The 23738-nt window shown below is 41.0% G+C and overlaps 1 protein-coding gene across 1 annotated transcript in view; it reads right to left on the bottom strand.

The window, feature by feature from the left end:
• Positions 1–23738, bottom strand: part of CNGB3 (cyclic nucleotide gated channel subunit beta 3) — a 69590-nt gene that overhangs the window by 14392 nt on the left and 31460 nt on the right. Inside the window, exons 7-8 of the mRNA XM_086338140.1 lie at positions 15577–15736; positions 13401–13498 (exon numbers count right to left, since the gene is read on the bottom strand). Coding sequence (XP_086194266.1) covers positions 13401–13498; positions 15577–15736 — 258 coding nt within the window. The remainder of the gene's footprint in view (positions 1–13400; positions 13499–15576; positions 15737–23738) is intronic.

Here is a 23738-nt window from a genome sequence, read left to right on the forward strand (position 1 = left end):
AATGATGCTGAAGCTGAAACTCTAGTACTTTGGCCACCTCACATGAAGAGTTGACTCATTGGAAAAGACTCTGATGCTGGGAGGGATTGGGGGCAGGAGGAGAAGGGGACGACAGAGGATAAGATGGCTGGATGGCATCACTGACTCGATGGACATGAGTGTGAGTGAACTCTGGGAGTTGGTGATGGACAGGGAGGCCTGGCATGCTGCGATTCATGGGGTCGCAAAGAGTCGGACATGACTGAGCGACTGAACTGAACTGAACTGATGGAGAATAATGGGTCTCCCTAGTGGCTCAGATGGTAAAGAACCTGCCTGTAATGCAGGAGACCTGGGTTCAGTTCCTGGATTGGGAAGATCCTCTGGAGGAGGGCATGGCAACACACTTCAGTATTCTTGCCTGGAGAATCCATGGACAGAGGAGCCTGGCAGGCTATAGTCCATGGGGTCAGAAAGAGTCAGGCACGACTGAAGCAACTTACCACGCATGGAGAATAATAGCATTGCAAATGATCACAAAGAGAAGGTCTTTTAAAAAATCTACTTACATTTATTTTAATGTGCATAATTTGAAATTTGATGTTTTTGGCCTTAACTTTTACAATTATAATGTATAGGCCAAAATACAATATAATGTGTAGGCCTTGCAGTCTCCTGGACTGCAAAGAGATTCAACCAGCCCACCTTAAAGGAAATCAGTCCTGAATATTCATTGGAAGGACTGATGCTGAAGCTGAAACTCCAATACTTTGGCCACCTGATGTGAAGAACCGACTCATTGGAAAAGACCCTGATGCTGGTGAAGATTGAAGGCGGGAGGAGAAGGGGACGACAGAGGATGAGATGATCGGATGGCATCACCGACTCGATGGACATGAGTTTGAGTAAGCTCCGGGAGTTGGTGATGGACAGGGAAGCCTGGCGTGCTGCAGTCCATGGGGTCGCAAAGAGTCGGACACAACTGAGTGACTGGACTGAACTGAACTGAGGCCAAAGTAAAGTTTTTATTCCTTAAACAATTCCTGCTGGAATGAACTTTGATGAAAGTTCCCAATTGTGTTATGTTATGTTAATAGGAATTATTAATTACTTTAAGTGTTGTTTTCCTATGGCAGTAATTCCGTAAATGTAAAGATGTATGCGGCAGTATCATTTTCAGTACTGAAAAGACTGGAAACAACAAAAGCGCGATCTGTGGGCAGAGAAAAGTACCGACGGTGTGTAGGTTGCAATAGCATACAGTGGTTAAAATCAATACACCGATTCTCTCTCTCCAGATATGGTTGAATTCAACAAATAATGTGTTCTGCACAAAAAAAGCTACAGAATATGTTCACTATGACTCCAACTATGAAAAAAACCCTGAACAAAATAATACTGCCCGTCACTGATTATAGATACTTCATACTGCCTGATACTGTTTATAGATAAAAAGTAAAATAAAAATGAGGGTTGGAAGGCTATTCTTAAAATTATCTTAGTGGCCACCTCTGGGGAGGGAGAAAGGAGAATGGAACTGGGGAGAAGAACTGATTAGACCTCAACTTTAACTTTTATTAATAATAGTAAAAATAAAGCAAAACACACATCCTAGGATTGCTTGTAGGAACAAAAATCCTCTTCGAGAAGGACCACGTTTCATCTTTCTCTTCTACCTTTCAGGTTAACTCAGGCAGAAAGCACTATAAAGAAGCCTAATTAATGGAAAGTATTGGATGAAACTAGGAGATAAACCTTAAAATAACTTAACAAACGATTAGTGCTTTCCTCAGTAGAAATGCCCAAATACTTAAAAGGAGAGATTTTAGCTTATGTCTTGGATTTCTTCAGAGAAAAACATATGAACCACTACAAATATATATTTTTATCAACATACTTGCATAAAATATGTATTATTCATGTAAATAGGCCATAGCAATTGTGTGCTAGAAAAAAAAATCTACAACTTAAACTTCATCAATTGATTCTGGACCCTAATGATTGCTTTGTGGACAGGTTGCCACTGGCCTTGGGGCAACTGTGATTTAGGACTAGGTCCTTCCTTTCTCTCTTAGTGAAACAAAGTTTGTGTTATGAAGCCGTTATATCTTATGATGTATTTGAGGATAATTATCTTCTCCCCCTCTCCTGCCAAATGATTATTTTCTTGAGATACAGTTTGTTCCATTATCATATGATTTAAAAGAATCACATCCCAGGGTTGGCATTTTTTCCTTTATAATGCAGCTCCATTTCCTTTATAGAAGTAATTAGGAAAAATTTCTGATTCTCAGAAAGTCAGCACACAGCCATTGTTTCATAAATGTTCCTTTTTCTATAAAGTGAGCATACCTGTGAGAATGTCAATATTCACTTTTGTATGTATTCATCGTACATTTGCATTACATTTTATTTCTTATATTTTTTGTTTAATTTTTTTTTGTATCTGTTTAATTCTCTCAACCTCCCTGTGAGGCCTGACATTCATTAACACATTGTCAACACTCTTGGATTTTAGATGAGGGAGCACAGGCTCAGGACGTCTATTGACTCTTCAGCTGAGGTCACGTGTGGAATCTGTGTCGGAGGAAGACTCACCAGGGCGTGTGCGGGGGAGTGCGCTGCTTAATCCGCACTCTGAGCAACAGGACAAGACAGTGCTTCCATCTCCCTGGTGTCTTGCCAGGGCTGGGGGCATGCCAGGCACTAAATAAATAAGGCCTGACGTCCGTCATGAAGTTGTTAGAAAGCATTCTCTTTTCAACAATGGGAAGTTCAGTGCCGTATAAAATTGGATTCATATTTGAATAAGGCTCCTGGAGATGTGAATGGAGTTGGGAGAAATTCTATTTTTATTCAACACATGAGCTATATGTTAGATGAATGTTCCCATACCCAGGAAGTCCTTTTAATACCGGCAAACTCTGAACACAATTGTCAAGTTGGTAAAATTTATCTCTGGGCGCTAACCTTCTCAGTCTTGAAGGATTTTTTCATTTCTAAGCTCATTCTCCCTAAGTTATTTGAAAAAGAACTCAAGATACTATCAGTAATATATAACTACTGGGACTTCCAGTCACCCTCACGTATAAGCAAGAGTCTTCAAGGCTTTTCTCAACTCAGCCCTGTTTGTTAAAAGAGGCCTTGCTCTGTCCCATCTGAAACTGCACTCCCACTAAGCCAGGGATGGGTGATATGTCTAGGAAGGAATTCTGAACCCAGTCGCCCATGCTATCGACTATACCAGTCACGTTATTGACTGGCAGCTTTGGGAGCAGCAAAGTCAAATGTGATAAATAATTTGCAAGGCACTATGATGGCACAACTTATTGAGTTCTAAGTGATCTTAGACCGAACCCTATGCTTCATATCTGGAAACACGAGGAGAGTCATTTCCATCAGGCTTTCCCTGAGAACTAACAATAATTCTCTTTTTCTAGGAGCTTCAGTATCATAGTCAAAATGGGAAGTCACAAGCTGGATGCAACCCGGAGGATGAATCTAATCCATCTTCCTAGGATCAAGCATGACCACACACTGGTTTTACCTGTGTGAAAACTCCTCTGTGGCTGAATCAGTTTTATTCCTCAGGGATAGTAGTAATAATCACAATATATGAATAATGTACGTATATCTGATGTATTGATATAAGTGCTCTGTATGTTTTGAGTTACTGAATTATCGCACAACAGCCAAGGATGTCATCTTATTTGTGTAGTTTGCCTACCTTCTGGGAGGCAGTGGAGAGCAGTGACCACAGGGGTACAGGGTCTGAGGCACCCCACTGGTGCTTTAGACAGAGTGACTGCTCAGCATGTTTTGCTGAGTGGAGTTCATCTGGGTTATAAGCTCAACGTCAGAATACTTTCAACAAGTCTAGCAACAGTATTTGGAGAAGGCAATGGCACCCCACTCCAGTACTCTTGCCTGGAAAATCCCATGGACGGAGGAGCCTGTAGGCTGCTGCAGTCCATGGGGTCGATGAGAGTCGGACACGACAGAGCGACTTCACTTTCACTTCTCACTTTCATGCATTGCAGAAGGAAATGGCAACCCACTGCAGTGTTCTTGCCTGCAGAATCCCAGAGAAGGCGGAGCCTGGTGGGCTGCCGTCTATGGGGTGGCACAGAGTCGGACACGACTCAAGCGTCTTAGCACCAGCCGCAACAGTATTACTGATACCACCGTAGTTAAACATAGTTAAAAATGAAAAGTAGTAAGCCTCCTGTAATGCTCTGATTTCAGGCCCCTGGGAGGAAATATGTGAACAGGTGGACCCTGGGTGATGGGAAGTAATAACAGTGCCTTTCCCATCCCACCCCTGGCGCAGTCTGCCTTCACAGACGAAACTCGTCTCCGCGTGCTTCCTGTCTGTGACATCACAGCCTTTCCAGGCTCTGCTTGCCACACAAGGACGAGTCCCAGCCGCCCCTGAGGGGTCCTGTTTGGGAAGCAGTCTGCATTGTTACCGGAGCAGCAGACGGTGAGACGCTTCGCGCTTTCCTTGACAGGCCGGTGGTACCTCCGTTTTCAGTTTGGTGTCTTTCCTTTCCTACCTTGGAGCTGGGGCTCTGTGTGCTCAGTCGTGTCCAACTCTTTACAAACCCCTGGACGCCTATGGAATTTTCTAGGCAAGAATTCTGGGGTGCGTTGAAATTTCCTACTCCTGGGGGCTTCCCAACCCAGGGATGGAACTCATGTCTCTGTGTCTCTTGCATTGGCAGATGGATACCACCGCTCCATCTGGGAAAGTCAAAGTCGCTCAATCGTGTCCGACTCTCTGCGACCCCATGGGCTATACAGTCCATGGAATTCTCCAGGCCAGAATACTGGAGTGGGCAGCCTTTCCCTTCTCCAGGGGATCTTCCCGACCCAAGAATCCAACCGGGGTCTCTTGCATTGCAGGTGGATTCTTTACTAGCTGAGCTATCAGGGAAGCCGATCCGGGAAGTCCTACCAATAAGCTGCTGCTGCTGCTAAGTCGCTTCAGTCGTGTCCGACTCCATGCGACCCCATAGACAGCAGCCCACCAGGCTCCCCCGTCCCTGGGATTCTCCAGGCAAGAACACCGGAGCGGGTTGCCATTTCCTTTTCCAATGCATGAAACTGAAAAGTGAAAGTGAAGTCGCTCAGTCGTGCCCGACTCTTAGCGACCCCATGGACTGCAGCCCACCCGGCTCCTCCGTCCATGGCATTTTCTAGGCAAGAGTACTGGAGTGGGGCGCCATTGCCTTCTCCGTACCAATAAGCAAGGGGATCTTTTTCAGTTTCTAAAGGATGCAATCTTAATTCCACACACTAGGTGGCGCAACAGAACTTTCACTAAATTTTCTCCCATTTCTGGTAGTTTAATGGTAGACACAAAATGTGATTTCCCTAGCATTTAATTTGATAAAACATATTTAAAAATCAATACAAAAGTAATAAATCAACAGATAGGAAGGGAAATTGTCCAACCTCATGGGAATAAATCACTCCTTATTAGCTTAATACTTGAGTTTGGGCTGGAAAAAGAGACCCATTTTTGTGGGGGAAAAAAAAAAAGTCAAAAAATGACTATTCATCTCGAAGCTCTTTGGAAACTCTGATCACCCCATGTAGAAGGAGCAAATCTTACTAATTCACCACAATTGATTGAAGCAAAGTTTTAGTGAAATTCTGTGACTTTAGTTCTACCTGCTTTGAACAAGAGGGGAAAAACCACCTGAGCTACAAGGTCTTAGTAGGAGAGTAGCAAAGAGTGTGTAAATTTAGGTGTCTGGTGTGAGACTAATCGATGTGCTGAGTCTAAGTCTGTGACATCCACCGCAGGATGCTATGTTGCTGTTTTTTGACTCTGGGGACACTTTCTCAGCATCTTACCACTATCTAGACAGGGCTGGTGGGGAGCTGAAAGGTCTCATCACCGAGCTGCTAAGACTGTAGCCTGTGCAGTAAAAATTTGCTTCCTGCTCTCTTTGGCCTCAGTCAGGTAAATAGTTTCTACTTTCTGTAAAATGAGGGGTCATAAAACTTTTCTCAAGAGACTTGCTGTGAGAATTAACTGAGAGAAGGTAGCAAAGAAGATAATACAGTACAACCAGAACCCAATAAACAGTAGCTATGATTTTTGAGAAGTAAAGAACCCATCTGACAATGCAGGAGACATAAGAGATAAGAGTTTGATCCCTGGGTTGGGAAGATCCCCTGGAGGAGGGCATGGCAACCCACTCCAGGACTCTTGCCTGGAGAATCCCATGCGCAGAGGAGCCTGGCGGGCCACAGTTCATGGGGTCACAAAGAGTTGGACACAACTGAGCAACGAAGCACGCATACACACGAAGCAAGGTCCACTCCGTTATGTGGGTTGGCCTCATCCAATAACTGAAGGCCTTCAGAGAAAAAAGTCTAAAGTTCCCCAAGGAGCAGGGGAATCTGCCTCCAGACTGCCTTTGGATTTGAGCTGCAACAGTAACACTTTCCAGGGTTTCCAACAAGCTGACCTGTCCTGAAGGTTTTAGATCTGTCGGTCTGCATGATTACACGAGCCCTTCTTTAAAATAAATCCCCTCCTCCAGTCGTGTCCAAGTCTGCGACACCCTGGACCGCAGCCCACCATGGGATTCTCCAGGCAAGAGTACTGGAGTGTGCTGTCATTTCCTTCTCCAGGGGATCTTCCCATCCCAGGGACAAGCTGATCTCCTGCATCTCCACCATTGGCAGGCTGATTCTCTGGAGTACCCTAATACAGGGGCCATGAGACAATTGGTTACAGCAAGGTATGAGGTGACAGCCCTGGGAATGAAAGATCAGGGGCAGCACAGACCACCTTCATGTAACATTGTCCGTATTATAATCTGTGATACTCCAGCATGACTTACATTACTTTCATTAAAGCATTAGGACACTCACTGTTTCCCTAGTAAATAAACAAACTTCACAAGGTTAAAAGGAAAGAAATATAAGCACGTTGTCCTTTGGACTGGAAAAGGTCAGTTTTCATTCCAATCCCAAAGAAAGGCAATGCCAAAGAATGCTCAAACTACCGCACAATTGCACTCATCTCACATGCTAGCAAAGTAATGCTCAAAATTCTCCAAGCCAGCCTTCAATAATACGTGAACTGTGAACTTCCAGATGTTCAAGCTGGATTTAGAAAAGGCAGAGGAACCAGAGATCAAATTGCCGACACCCGTTGGATCATCAAAAAAGCAAGAGAGTTCCAGAAAAACATCTAATCTGCTTTATTGACTATGCCAAAGCCTTTGACTGTGTGGGTCACAACAAACTGTGGAAAATTCTTCAATGGGCATACCAGACCACCTGATCTGCCTCTTGAGAAACCTGTATGCAGGTCAGGAAGCAACAGTTAGAACTGGACATGGAACAACAGACTGGTTCCAAATAGGGAAAGGAGTATGTCAAGGCTGTATAATGTCACCCTGTTTATTTAACTTATATGCAGAGTACATCATGGGAAATGCCTGGCTGGATGAAGCACAAGCTGGAATCAAGATTGCCAGGAGAAATATCAATAACCTCAGATATGTAGATGACAGCACCCTTATGGCAGAAAGTGAAGAACTAAAGAGCCTCTTGATGAAAGTGAAAGAGGAGAGTGAAAAGTTGGCTTAAAACTCAACATTCAGAAAACTAAGATCGTGACATCTGGTCCCATAGCTTCATGGCAAAAAGATGGGGAAACAGAGGAAACAGTGACAGACTTTATTTTTTTGGGCTCCCAAATCACTGCAGATGGTGATTGCAGCCATGAAATTAAAAGACGCTTACTTCTTGGAAGGAAAGTTAGGATCAACCTAGACAGCATAATAAAAAGCAGAGACATGACTTTGTCAACAGAGGTCCATCTAGTCAAGGCTATGGTTTTTCCAGGAGTCATGTATGGATGTGAACATTGGAATATAAAGAAAGCTGAGTGCCGATGAATTGATGCTTTTGAACTGTGGTGTTGGAGAAGACTCTTGAGAGTCCCTTGGACTGCAAGAAGATCCAACCAGTCCATCCTAAAGGAAATGGGTCCTGAATATTCATTGGAAGGACTGATGTTGAAGCTGAAACTCCAATCCTTTGGCCACCTGATTCGAAGAAATGACTCATTTGAAGAGACCCTGATGCTGGGAAAGATTGAAGGCGGGAGGAAAAGGGGACAACAGAGGATGAGATGATTGGATGGCATCAACAACTCGGTGGACATGAGTTTGAGTAAACTCCGGGAGTTGGTGATGGACAGGGAGGCCTGGCGTGCTGCAGTCCGTGAGGCTGCAGAGTCGGACACGACTGACTGGCTGAACTGAACTGAACTGTCCTTTTAAAAATTGAATACAATGCACAGTTAAAGCAACAGACATATATCTTTGGAAAAGCTGAAACAAGTTTATTCTAATTTGTTAGTTTATTCTAATTTATTTAGCATAGACTTATTTTCTGGTGCTACATTGCAAACAAATGCTACTACATCTGCATCCCTTCACACATTTACAAAGTGCAAAGAGTCCTTGTGAAATTTCTAACTGAAGATTCAAGATACAAACTTAAAGTATTCTTTCAGTTCAGTCGCTCAGTCATGTCCAACTCTTTGCATAAAGTATTCTTTCGGGCATCTTACACTAGGTATTCGTGAATTAAGTGATTTTCAAGTACTTTTAATTTACCCTAATCCTGAAGATTGGAAAGACACAGAGCATGCCCGCCAGCCCCCAGTCCTGGTATCCTTCTGTGTGTGTGTGTGTGTGTATGTGTTTATGCGTGCGCTCTCTGTCTCTTTTTCTCTCTGCTCCTGCCTGCTGGCCTTTTAAAGATATGGAAGATCCATTTTCAGGGAGAATTCAAGATATGGAGGTTGTTAACAGTTGACAGTCACTTTTTTTTTTTGTTATCCCTGGATGTTCTGTTCTATTCGAAGTATCCCCATTTCTTGTCTTTGTAAAACTGAAATCCGTGCTGTTGGGTTCCTCCTTTCCAGCTTTCTTGGCCTGCAGGATCGGGCCCGCGTGCCTTGGCCTGGCTTCAGCTGACCTTTCTAGACTGTCTGTAGCTGTTGCCACATGCTCTGGTCCTAACGAGTGACAACAAGGCCCCTGCCTGGGAGCCCCCCTCTTTTCACTCCGAAGCTGCCGGGTGAACACAAAAGTTTTCTCCTTTGTGCCTTAGACCCTCGAGGGCAGAGGTCACTCTCAGTGAACTCTGACTGAATGAGAAGTGGCGCGTCAATTGGGTATAATTTATGAGCTAAGGGTGTAGGATTCCCTAGTCAATTTCCTCCCTAAGAAAATAACAAATTTGTGTCAACTACAAAGATTGTCTTCATAGATTTAGAAAAGAAATAAATTTAGGAATTTTTCCATACCTGCTTATTTTCTACTTCACTGGCTTTAGGGGAAAAAAATAACTTTTTTCATTTAACAGAAATATAGATGGAAATGGGTTCTTTCCGGAAGGAACTACATCTTTAATGGAAATGTCAGGGAGGAATGAATCTATGTTTATGAATAATGGTAGCAACATGTGATGATCTAACCTTTTTTTCTCAATCAGATATTGTTGATTTTATGGATTTCCAAAAATATATGCAAAAACAAAAGAAAAATATTTTTAAAGCTGGAAACTGATAACTTCCTAAGTCAGAGATAATTATATAAAAGTCATCGGTGTATCAGTTAAAGGTTTTGTTTTCTTAAACACAGTTCTGGTTGTTCTCACTTAGTCTCAATTAAGCCAGTCATTGATGTGAAAGTCACTCATTGGTGTCTGACTCTTTGCGACCCCATGGACTGTAGCTGCCAGGCTCCTCTGTCCATGGGATTCTCCAGGCAGGAATATGGAGTGGGTTGCCATGCCCTCCTCCATGGGATCTTCCTGACCCAGGGACTGAACGCGCGTCTCTTACATCTCCTGCTTTGGCAGGCAGATTCTTTACCACTAGTGCCATCTGGAAAGCCCATAGATATGCATATGTATATTTAAAAGAGTAAATAACAGAAACAAAAATTCTGTAGTATAATGCTTACCCTTATTTATGTGTGTAGCACTCTGATATTTTCTTGTCTATTTTATATGCTGGTTATGACCCATTTAATTGAATTCATGATTCCCGAATGAACTGCAAGCTGCAGCTTGAAAACGATTTATTTAGAGGCACCTGTTAACCAAGGTACAAATCCCTTTCCTAGTCTCCCTGATAGAAAATCAGAAAACTGAACGCGTTCCATGATGCTTCTACTTCACCAGAGCTTCCACTGTGGCGCTTGCACTAGAAATTGGAAACCGCTTTCCAATTAGGAAACCACATTCTAAAATCTCCAGGAATTGACCCAGGGCACCTTCCCTCCCGTCCTCTCTCTTTCCTCCTAAGACCCCTCCTGTGGGGATCAAGACCATTAGGACCAAGCCTTTTTCTCCAAGAATGTTTTGTTCCAGTAGATGTATCTGCAGCTTAGAAATGGGGTTTACAGTTGAGTGTTATTTTGCCAAAATAGGGAGAGTAAATGTTATTCCTTGTTCATTTAACAAACATTACTCTATGTAACTACTGCTGCTCTTGAATTAATTTTCCCAATAACTAAATATGCTCAGCATATATACATTTTCTTTTGAAGCCATTATTTTTTAAACTGAAGAATAATTTATATGCTGTGAAATATATAAATTTTAAAGGACAGATCAATTTTGACAAATGCATGCATTGTGGCACTTCCCTAGTAAGACAAAAAAAATTCTATCACTCCATAAAATTCTCTCATGTCTTCTTACCCACTCCCAATTATAAGCAGTCATTGGTCTGATTTGTACCATTATAGAATAATTTTGTTTCTAAAATCATTCTTTTGCTATCTTCTTGGTTCTCTTCTACTCAATCCATACTTCTTATCCCCTGAAAGATGGTCTAATTTGTCCAAGTCCTTCTTAAAACTGAGCTTCCCTTTTGGCTCAGCTGGTAAAGAATCTGTCTGCACTACAGGAGACCTGGGTTCGATCCCTGGGTTGGGAAGATCCCTTGGAGAAGGGAAAGGCTACCCATTCTAGTATTCTGGCCTGGAGAATTCCATGGACTATATAGTCCATGGGGTTGCAAAAAGTCAGACACAACTGAGTGACTTTCACTTCACTTCTTAAAACTGGTTATTTACCATATATATTAAAAGAAATGTAGTTGCAATAATCAAGAAAACTAATATTAGGTTAAATTTTAGGGCAATATTGTATATAACTCTATTGACTCACATGTAGCTTGAGGTCAACTAAAACTCCCAGGTATTAAAAAAATTGTTATAAAACTATTGCTCTTTTATAATTTTAGGACTAAACTCAGGATTTTTCTTTTATGCCTATGGAAGCTAATCTTGGTTTTGCTCATTGTTTCCAAGTATTCAGTTAATTTTGTTTCGTCATCTAACACATTTATAACTATTCCTCTTACTTTGTTTCATCTGCCAATTTGAAAATCACATGGTTTATATCTTCATTCAAATCCTTATGGAAATTTAGAACAGAAACTATCACCCAAGAAAAGGGTCTGGGATACCGACACATCTCTAGTTTCCTGCAGTCTGGGGTTAAGCTAATCTCGAGAGTGACCCTGCCTAACCATTTCAGCATATAGTGTCTGCTTCTTCATCTTTTACGCAAAAGTATCTTTCACCTATTTTCAAGCCATCTCTTTCTGTGTGGATTACATAATAGGGAATCGTATCTAGTCGTTAGCTTAAAGTCCATCAGTATATTGATTTGCCCAAATTTATGGCTCCAGCTTGGACCTCTCCTCTGAACTCAGATTTATTTATCAAACTGCCTACATGACATTCCATCTGAATTCTGGTTCTCACCTCACACTAACACATCTCCAAACAATCTGTTTCTATCTTTCTCACTCTATGCTTGCTTTAAAATTTCCTATTTTGCAAATGGCATCTTTGTTCTTACTGTTCCTCAGCTTAAATCCTAAATTATCCTTGATTTTTTTCTCTCTTCACACAATCAAATAGCAAAAACTATAGGCTCTTTCTTTGAATGCATCCAATATTGGGCCACTTCTTAACTCTGCTGCATGGGGTCACAAAGAGTTGGACCACTGAGCGACTGATCACACAACACACACACAGACACACAAACTCTGCTCCAACTACTCTGGGTCTGAGGGCCATTATCCCTATAGAATTCTGTAGATGGTGATCCCTCCTTGGCTTCCCTGACTTCCATATTTGCTTCTGTGGTCTATTCTCCACACAGCAGGAAAAAATCCCTTTCAAAAAGATCTCAAGTAGGTCACCTTCTGCTCAAGATCTTCAGTGGTTTCTGCATCTCAGAGGACAACCCGAAGTTTATGCCACAGCCTCCAAAGCCCTCCATTAAGCCCTCCATTAACTTGCCCTGACTGATCATTCCAGTTTTTCCTCTCCTCTGCCTCCTCTTGCTGCACACGACTCTGCCTTTAGCCTTGCAGACCAGAGCTTCATCTCGTCCGTCCTCCTGCAGGGCACCCTCTCTGTCTATCCCTCCTTTCCTGCTCCCGGTACCTGCACGCTCATTCCCTTGCTGCCTGCAGTCCTCTGCCCCAATACTCAGTTGCACTTCCCTAGAGCAAACCTTTCATAGCCAATACCACCCTTACTCTCCTTAACCTGCTTAATTCTGTTCCTAGCATTATCACCTCCACACATGTTCTATATTGCTTTTTTATTCCTCTCTTCTGAAATTTAAGCTCCATGTGTGCAAGTATTTTTTCTTTTAAACCATTGAATTCCTAGTAGCTAAAATGGTGCCGGGAACATTTAAGTAAGAACTGAATAAAATGTTTGTTGAATGAGTTAATTAAACAGATGAATCAGTGAGTGCCCCACACAGAATAAGTGTTAGGTGAAAGACACTTAAATGTAATGTAATGCATTAAGAAGAGGAAAATTAGAAAATTAGAAACATTCAAAACATTAAAATTTCTTTGCTATACATTTTTTATTTACAAAAAAAGACCTCTAAATTTGAATTTGGCCATGTAAAACGTTTGGATCCAAATCATTTGTATTAGAGACATAATTAGGCGCTGATTCTCTGACTGTCAGGCCAATCCAGAGCTAATCTGGGGCCTGATTGTCATGCATTGCCAAGGCATATTCTTAAATGGGAAATGACGTGCTTAGTAGCAAAGACATAGAGCTGTAGAATTTAATTATATTTAAATTAATGCCAGAAGAGCCTGAAGAGCTCTTCTTCTTTGACACCAATTAGGAGAGAGGCTGCTAAAGAATAAGTCATCTGCTGAAGAGAGACCCGTAGTTTATTTGACTCTAATTTCACATAAAGTCTCCAGATAACTTTCATTTTATTAAAAATAGGGCAAAAAATCATAAATGCTGTATTCGGGAAGAGCTTTGATACTTATCGGGAAATTGATGTGTTTCCTTCCTAGGCACTGGAGAAGCACTTGCCTTGAACAAGTCGACTTTGCTGATGACGCCGAAGTTGACGTCAACAGTGAGGGCGAGCTGCATGGTGGTCGGCAGCGTCTCCAGCAGATCGGACTCATCTTCATAGAGATAAACACATCGACCCACAAAGAAGAGTCATTAATAAACAATACCGAAGCTCATTAAATATTAAAACAATAACAGTAACAAAATGCCAAGTCCTGTTTTGTAAATAAACAGCTGCACCACTGTCTATATTTTCCTTACTTTTACTGGACCGGCATACCCCATCACAACGGAAAAGAAACATACTTTCACTATTGACGACACGACAATTCTGAGTAATTCCGGAACTTTGTGCTTGCTGAAACTTTAGATATAAAATTTAGAGAGGATGGGGCCAAGGCTAGTGAACAAACTGGGGTGGGAAAAGGATCTGGTTCCCATCTTCTGATTCCACAGCCCTAACATCCTAGGGATGGCAAAGAAAAATGAGTATAATGAGTACCAAGTGGCTTACAGAGTTCTGTCATGATCTTATTGGATGCTTGGGGCAACCCTAAGTATGTTCATTCCTGCTTTCTGGAAAGAAGAAAGGAACGGGGAAATGAAACTTAGAGCAAAAAAGTGTTAAGTGTCTTGTTTTTGTGTAAGTGGTGAGTGGCTGAGCTGGGAATGGAATCTAAAGAAAAAATGTATTAAGTGAGCAAATTCAAATGATTGTTATTTCCTTGCTTATTAACTCAATGAACTATGTGAATACATTAAAGATTTTTCTACCTGTGAATTAAATGATGGGCCTTTAGGCTGATAAAATGGTCCGTGAACAAGACTACCCATTCTTAGTCTATAGTATAGTATGGGTTTCTGAGAGTTGATTATGTGTGATGTTTTCTTACATCCATTTAGATAAAAAAAACCCATGCTGTCTAATTTTGATTCAAATATTGAAATTTGAATATATTCAAATATTCAAATCAATATTCAAATATTGATTCATATTCTAAATACGAAAATCCTTCCTATAAAAACACAGCTCTTTGTTTCCAAGGGCTGCTTATCTTTAGGTCCTTCCTAAGCTGAGGGTTTGGAGCAGGGTCCACAGGGAAAGAAGGAAGGGGTCTGCTACCCTTTCTCTCCCTGCTCCTCCCCCTGCAGGAGACACCCTCAGGAATATTTGTGGGTGCTTAGGAAAAGGTTTGATTTTTGTCATTTAGATTCAGGAAGATGTTCTAAACCTGTGGTTGGCATCTCTTAAGACCAGCAGAGAGGAGAAGAAAACCATCAACAACCAGTGGTTCTTACCTGCTTTTTGGGAACTTTCATGATTTGGGAATCACATTGTAGTTTGCATTCTGAAGGCAGTAGCCTTTTTTACTTCTCAGTAGCACCAGTTCTTTGGAGAAGGAAATGGCAACCCACTCCAGTGTTCTTGCCTGGAGAATCCCAGGGACGGGGGAGCCTGGTGGGCTGCCATCTATGGGGTCGCACAGAGTTGGACACGACTGAAGCTACTTAGCAGCAGCAGCAGCAGCAGTTCTTATTTTTATAGGGTGAGGTGCAAACTAGAAGTTGAATCTGATTATTGTTAAGTAGCACATTATCTTTAACTTACTTTATATCTTTTAGTAAGTGTTACTTTTACCTCCAGTGCTATGGTACTAACAGTAGACACTGTGAATGATTAAGGGTCTCCTGGTAGAGACCTGCAGCTGAGAGTGGCCTGAAAGATCGCTGCTCTGAGCGCTGAGCTCTGGGAAGAGGATGATATTGCAGAGACAGCAAGAGTTTGGAGAACAGGTGCACATCTGAGCTCAGTATAGGCCATTTGCTGGCTCTGTGCCCTTGGCCAATTTTTTTTCAGTTAGGAGCCTCCATTTCCTTGTCTCCTAAAAGGGGGTTGGTAACGCCTAATTTCCCCCATTTTTCTGGGTGAAGATTAGATGAGGTAATGTGTGTAATATCTAGCATCTGTTGGACACTAAAGAAAATTTAGCAAGCCTTCCAGGATTTGCATAATCAGTAAGTTATGTTTGATTTGAGGAAAAATCCCATGGTATTAAGTGAGTGCTTTAAAGATTATTTAGTTGTTTCCCAATCTTTTGTTCAAATCCAATTAGTCTCTGCTGCTGCCTTACAGGATTTTCATTATGGGACACGGTTTACAGGGACTTAATCAGTAATTCCCAATGCTTACCTAGCATTCTTTGAGAGGCCCACGTATATTCATACCAAGTCCGGACCCGATTCTGCACAATCTTAGGAATGGAATAAGTATTCATATAGGCAATGGTATGATCCATGCAGATGCGGAAGTTGTTCTGATTGGCTGTAGCCGCCCCAATTACGTCTTGCATCTAAAACCACAAATATGGTCACTCCACACCCAGCAGAGGAAGTGGAAGAGTTACTGTAAGCCCAGGTGAATTAAGAGTTCTCACATGACACAGTCCATTCTAATGCTGATCACCTGATCTTTTAACACACTGATACTGGCTCTTACTTTCAACCATTCACTGATTAGATATTGGACAAATCATATCCTTTCTGACCCAACGAGGACAGTAGAACCTATTTTACCTACCATGTGAGGCTTTTGTGAGGATTCAGTCTCATAATGCATGTGACTGCACACGTTCTTCTTTGCAAGCTTGCATATTACTACAAAGGTGTTAGTTGATATTTTAAAAATATATAGCTTGTGCTTATGCAAGAAATGTGCAAAGAAAGTTAAAGCAATTAATTACGTGGCAGAATGGCTAGTCCATTTCGGTGAATCTCGTTTTGCAAGCATCCTTCACAGATTTTTGCAGTGTGGCTGGCTATATGGACTCAATTCATCATGAAACTGCAACCTCTGTACTTCTCTTTGTGTTGTTTAGACAGATAAAATCAAATCTCATCATGCTTAAGGCACAGTATTCAGCAGAAGTTGAAATGTGCTGAAATTACTGACACATCATGTACAGATGTGACAATACTTAAGGAAATGTCAGGTTTTAGCTCTTGGATGTTTATAACTCAGCCATAAAAACCCACTCTAGGTTAAAAGCTGATCTTTAAGGTCTCAGCACAAAAAAGATATATAGCCCGACTCTTCCTCTCACATAGAGGGAAGCGAGTGGTTGTAAATTTGCTTTGACTGTGGGTTTATAATAGGGAGGAAAACCTGGGCCTCGCTTTCACACTCTTAAGACTTCGCTCATTCATTCTAGTAGCTGAGCCTTTTCTGCTTATGGAAAAACCACTCATTCTTTGAGGTATAGATCAAAAATGGCTCTTTTGTTGCAATGCCCTCCTCAGTTTCCATTTTTAGAGTTAACAGGTTCTTCTACTTGTTGGGAGCATCTACTGAGGAGCTATGCAGAGAGTCAACTGTACACACCTTTTCCAGTTCTGAACTTACCCCTTGAGGGCTATTTATCATCAACCTCAATTCCTAGACCCCCTTTTTCCAAGCCATTTTAGACAAATGATGGACACTACCCACTCACCTAAGGCCTTGAGAATTGGGATATTAGAGGCTGGGTTGGGAGATTTAATAGAGTTTTAAATTGGGACCCAAGGACAATTAAAAGCCTTATGGATTGGTGTTGAGGGCAGAGGATTTGTAGTGACAGTAATCTGAATGCTTTATGTGCAAGGCTGGATTTTGATGGTATAGGTGAAGAAGACATATATTCTATGATGTGTGTTCCAGATTGGAGGAGGAAAATGTCAGTCTCTATGAGCTGTATTCAAGACTAGAATATTGCAGTTAAAATGGGATGTGGTTATCTAGGGTGTAGCTCTTGGTATGGTTATATGTGGGAATTTTGAATCAGTGGAGATTCTGTTCAGGACTTTCTGACTTTTGTTTCTGTTTTTCTCAGCATCTTTTATTCACTGTGAGAGTCAAGGCACAAACCTCTATCTCCTGCCTTAACCTTTCTTTTGGGCTCTACTCCATTTTTTCGTGGCTTGGTGGTTCTCACTGATCCAGTTGGAACGTCACAGTCAAGGTACAGGCAGGTGTGGTGTGGGGAATAAAGCAGCGTTTTCAAACTTTCATGTGCATGTGAATCTTCTGAAGATACTATTAAAATGCAAATTCTGACCCAGTAGGTTTGCGGTGACACCTGAATTCTGAATTTCTCAGGTGAGGCTTCTACTCTTAGTCCAAAGACCACTTCGCATGGAATTTTAACTGGAGCTGGACATAGTTTTTTAATCTTGTAAGAATTGCCTTGAACATAGTAACTGCTAAATATGCCAGACTTTACTATTTTTATTGATATCATATGGTCTTATCTTATGACTTCTGAATTACATGTATGAATTTGGGATACTTTTTAATCTCCTCAAACTAGAGTTGTCTCAACTGCAAAACTGAGAAAATACTGAAGGAGATCTGGCTACTTCACATAGATTTTAGAAGTTATAAAATAATATGATCTTTGCCATTTATATTCAAATTAGTTGCATTTATATTCAAATTAATTGCCTTTCTCTATAAACAAACTTCCTATTTTCAATCACTGTTAATGTGTCTCACCAAGCATTAAGATTATGATAATTTATACTCATAGTTTTAACTGCATAGTGTTCATCTTCCAAACTGAAATATTTTCTAAATAGAGTTTCCTTTACAATCTCTCTCTCTACTCAATTACCACGTTCAGGTTGAAGTGGCATGTATTCACCGTATTTTTTTATTTTTTGTATTTTGATGCTTCGATTTCTTGGATTATCCCTCCCAGAGTTAGCTAAGCCAGGTGGCACAGTGGTAAAGAAACTGCCTGCCAATGCAGGAGATGCAAGAGATGTGGGTTCCATCCCTGGATTGGGAAGATCCCCTGGAGCTGGAAATGACAACTCACTCCAGTATTTCGTGCCTGGAAAATTCCATGGACAGAGGAGCCTGGTGGGCTACTGTCCACGGGGTTGCAAAGAGTAGGACAAAACTGAGCACACGAAGATTGCAACCAACTCAACTAGGAGAGCCCCTTTCATATGCAAAACAGCCAATCCTGAGCCCTGACTTCAGCAGCCTTCTTCACTGGCTCTCATATTCCAGGCTACTCTCCACCTGCCGCAATTACCTCAGGGCCAAGTGCCAGGCCACTGAGAGAGTCCCTACAATCCAGAGCCTGTTGAAATGATACAAACTTGCCAATCTTAAATGCTGTTACCCTGCTTGATCAGTTCCTTTCCTGGTTCCCTCCTAAGTAGGCCTCTAGGCAAGGAGTGACCATCTCCTCCTGGATCTGTTTGTATAACAGACTATCTTTTCAGTGTCAATAGTCTCCTGATCTGTTGCCCTCACCATCTGTAAATGATAATAAAACCTCTATTTAAAAACACTATGCGTGCATGCATGCTAAGTGGCTTCAGTTGTGCCTGACTCTTTGCAACCCTATTGACTCTAGCCCGCCAGGCTCCTCTGTCCATGGGATTCTCCAGGCAAGAACACTGGAGTGGCTTGCCATGCCCTCCTCCAGGGAATCTTCCTGACCCAGGGATCAAACCTGTGTCTCTTTCTCCTACATTGGCAGGCAGAATTTTTTTTTTTAAAACCACTAGAGCCACCTGGTAAGCCCTTAAAACAGTATAACCCTTCCAATTTATATTTTGATTGATCTTCCATAAATCTCTTTGTTCAAAATTCTTCCCCGGCTGACTTTCCATTGCCCTTAAGATGAAGTTCAACATCTGCAACATTCAGAGCCCTTAAACTATCTGGCCCTTACTACGTCTCTAACCTTATTTACAGGTGTCTTTCACTCCAGCTGTTCTGGTATTCTTCCATTTCCTTAAACATGTATGGTGCTTTATTATTGCCATCTTTCACACATAGTTTCTGATTGAACTATCTCTCTGTAACTACCGAATCCTATCTGCTTTTTTAAGATGTTGCAAAGACATTTTCTCCTCCATGAAACCTCCTGGGAGGCTTCCTTTTTCTGCTCTAATACAGAGCTTTCAAACTCCCCTCTGGAACTTATCATGGTTAGCAGCTCCTTGACATTCATGGAAGTAGGATTTGAGTTTTGACTATTTGTGATCAGCTTTTTGTTGTTATTTAGTCACTTCAGTCGTGTCTGACTCTCTGCGACCCCATGGGCAATAGCCTGCCGGGCTCCTCTGTCCATGAGATTTCCCAGGCAAGAATGCTGGAGTGGAATAATTTTCATTGCTAAATTTTGTTAAAGCATATTCATAACACTCTTAGTGTAGTGAGTGGGAATCAATCGCTTATCTGGTGGTAATAATCATTTTGTGATTACAATCTCAAGATGGCTTTTTGCTTTTAGACATATAGTGTGTAAAGCACCTTACAAGGAAGTATAATTCTAAAGATGCTGTGCTGTTGAGCTTTTTTTTTCTTGTGATCTGAGAAATCTCAAAGGTGCTGGGCTCTAACCTTGGCAAATGCCAATCATCTTGCAATAAAGTTATTTGGGTATTTGATTTACTTTCTCACAAGACTGTGATTCCTTAAGAATAAGGACAAGAAGATGCCATAATAAACATTTATGAGCCAATGATTTTAATTAATTTAGATGACATTTGGTAACCTCTGATTTAAATGACCTCTGAAGTTGACTTTAATCCAGGGATTCTATGACAATATTTGAAGTTTAAGTAAAAAAAAAAGAGGGCTTCTAAAGGTTTTCAGAAAAACTTAGAAATGTGACTCTCTGAGAGTCTAACAGATACTCATTGTGTACAAGTTTTCTGATAGATTTAATAGTTTAAAAATGGAAAGGCAATGTTGATCCATTTACAGCCCCCTTCAATTCATTAAAAGAGATGAAAGTTAGTAAAATTTAAAAAGCACCATATAGATTTTTATTTTTCCTATGTAAAGTTTATAAAAAATTGATAGGCTTTCAAAAATGACAGCATCATGTATCTAGGGATTCACATCTCAATTTACCTGACCAATTAAGCTGGAGAACACAAAAACTCCAGAAAAGAAGTTCAACAGTTGAAAAACAATTTCAAATGAAGTTTGTGGTTCTGGAAGGCCCCCAATGGTAATCAAAGTTCGAACTGCCCAATAATAACATCTCAGATACCTGTGAAAAGAGAAGATATACATTTTGCTTTTTACTATAGCAGTAAAATGCCATTATGCTTGGGAATATATTGCTATAATAATAGATTTTAACACATTCCCTCGTAATTAAGATTTCCTATCTTTAAGCAGCATTAGCAACTACCATGTGTATTAATGTAAACTTCTCTTTTAAGGTAAACTTCTTGATAAATACTGTGAAATGACTAAACAAAGCCAAAGAAGGTGCCTATTAGTCATTCCACTTATTTCTCCCTGCAGAACAAGTCACCCTAGAGTTTAGTGGTATGAAGCGGCAACTATTTCACTAGGCTTGTGACGCTGTGGGTCAGATGTTTGTGGAAGACCCCCAAGATGGCTCATCTACTCCATGAGGAGTGAACCCTCAGGAGACTTGAATGCCAGGAGACAGCTGGGGGGACGTGATTGAGGCCAGAGTCCTGAGGCCGTGGTTCCAACTGTTGGCTGAGTTCTTTTGTCGTGCATGTCTGTTTGGAACACCCAGGTGGTCTCCTCTCACAGTCTGAGCTGGGATGGTTGCACCCACTGGGGCTGGCTGTGTATTTTCATTCAGCCTGTGAGTGTGGCTAGCTTGAGCTTCCTTACAGCATGGAAGTCTTGGCGTAGATGGACTTCTTGCCTGGCTGGCTTCCCCCCGAGTGGTAGAAGCTCAGGCAGTAGCTTGTAAGGCTTCCTGTAACTCAGAAGCCCTATAATGTCTTAATCTCTTGACACATATATTTGCCAAGCAAGTCTCTAAGACCAGCCAGATTCAAGGGAAGGGATATTTGAATCTACCTTTCAATGAGAGGAGCAGCGAAAAGTGTGAGGCTACCTTTAAACTACTTCGTAGTGACTAGTGAGGGATATCATAGATATCAAGGGGGTTTATGGAGATTGAAAAGACCTTTATAGTTTAGAACCAGCTGTTTTTTTACTGATGGAAGATAGAGCAGGTGGGTATATACCTCCTCTCTCTTCTACTCATATCTTACTATATGATTGAATATATAAACCATGACAGAGACAGAGAACTGAGTTCTATCTTAAAAGGGAAATTACTCTTGAGTGTAATAGCTAATTTATCTAGAAATTTAGTATTGAAGAAAACCAAGTATGCTCAGAAATATACTTTATAAAGATTCTGTACTAAACTTTAGCAATTGCAAATGGAGAGACAGATCATTATAGCCCAGATGGGAAGAAAATCTGGGACCAGGGCAACAAAAACAAATATGATAAAGATGAGGACAGAACATGTGAGATTCACTTGGCTATATGTGGCTAAGGGTTTCATGGAGTCCTGAGTGAGGTGGGAAGAGAAATTAGTATTACAACCCATTGTATATATATTATAATTTTGGTCCATAATTAGATACTGTTTATTGCTGTTTAGTCGTTAAGTTGTGTCCGATTCTCTGCAACCCCGTGGACTGTAGCCAGCCAGGCACCTCTGTCTATGGGGTTTCCCTGGCAGGAATATTAGAGTGGGTTGCCATTTTCTTCTCCAGGGGATCTTCCTGACCCAGGGATTAAACCCATGTCTCCTGCTGGCAGGTGGATTCTTTACCACTGAGCCCCCTGGGAAGCCCACACAATTAGGTGCCTATTTGGTATATTCCATATAGCTCTGATAACATGGTCTGGATCAGATATTTCCACTGAATCCTGGAAGAAAAATGTCCTATATATAGAGGCCATTTTCAGATATTGTTGCAGAGAGGCATTCAGATTCAGTGGGTTCCAGCCAGCTATCTTAGTTTCCAGAGTACACAGAAAAGCAGCACTGTAACCGAATTCTGCCCTGGTCAGTCCTTTATTTCTTATCTGGGTGTGCCACATAAACCTTTGCACTTTAAGTAAACGTGCATTTGTCTTTGAACAAGGATGGCCTTTTGTGTGTGTGTGTGAGAATAGGTTATAATTTTCAGATCTTCAAACAGTAAGAAGTTGAGGTTTACAAAGAATCAAACTGCAGTTAAAGTCAGTATTCAAATAAAAACAGATCTAGAGAGAAATCACTTATTTTGAAATTCAATACCTTTTGAAGGACATGAGTCTTGTTGTTTGTTTTATTTGGTACATACAAGAACGGACAAATAATTAACTCTTTGGTAGGATCTTAAACCACTGTGCCAAGAGAATAGAGTATCACTAGTCTGCAAAATTTTTTCTAACAAGCTTCCTTGGACTTACAGATACTATAGTGAACTGGATGTCAGAGAGAACTGCCTTGCAGAAGTATGGAATTAATTTTATGGATTGCATTTAATTTTCAACTCCAGTTTATAATTTCTCATCACCTGACTTAGCATGATCACAAGTCCTGGGCCTGCGGCTCTCTGAATTAAGGAAATTTATTGACCCCAGCGCAACCCACGAGTGGGACACGGACCAGATTCTCTCCCTACGTAGCCAATTCCAACTGTTGGGATTACTATGCCCTACAAAGTCCCTCTAGTATTGAGAGGAACAAACACAGGAATTGCTTTCTCTTACTTTCTTATTTATAGATGTTAGAAAATAACAAGTGTAAAATTTAGGCATTGATTTTCCAAATCTGAAGGGTCAGCCTTGAACCATTTTTTTCATGATGAAAAAGCCTGCAATGTTAATTGGAAGTTTTCTGTCCTGATGCTTTGTGGTTTACCTTGGAATTCTTTTCTCAGTCATGTCTTATATCCAGGCATGCACAACCAGAGGTAAGATTTGTAATTTAATTAGATGGCACCATATTGATCTTCCAGGATTAGCTTAATTAGTCAAGTGTGTCCACCTCTAATATTTACACCCTGGGCAGATAGATCTTTTCAAGGAGATTGTGTCTGGCTGATTTAATACGTGAGCTATCTTATAGGCTATATATATATCTCCTCAAGTTAAAGCACTAAGGCAGAATTTGACATAAAACCATAAAAAATCATTTTGTATGAAAACAGAACTTCTTCCTCTGTGAAACAAATGCAACATGAAACTTCCCCCCAGCATTTTGTTTTGAAATATTTCAAACAAGCAGAAAAAACTGAAAGAATTTCACCCTTGTATTCACAGCATAGATGTTATTAATATTATGAACATTTTACTTTATCTTCTTTGTCATATGTTTCTCCACTTTCCATCCATCAACCCATCTTATTTTTGGGTGCATTTCAAAGTAATTTGCAGACAGACACTTCCTCCTAAATACAGTACTTCAGAATATATATGTGTGTGTATATATATATGTATGTATTACTACAGGTCTATACTGATATTTGAAAAAACTTGAACATACATTGAAAGCACAAATCTTAAGTATA

Source organism: Bos grunniens, chromosome 14 (assembly GCF_055505025.1).
Source record: "Bos grunniens cultivar Pamir isolate PY7600 chromosome 14, Bosgru_T2T1.0, whole genome shotgun sequence".
NCBI classification, from domain to species: Eukaryota; Metazoa; Chordata; class Mammalia; order Artiodactyla; family Bovidae; genus Bos; species Bos grunniens.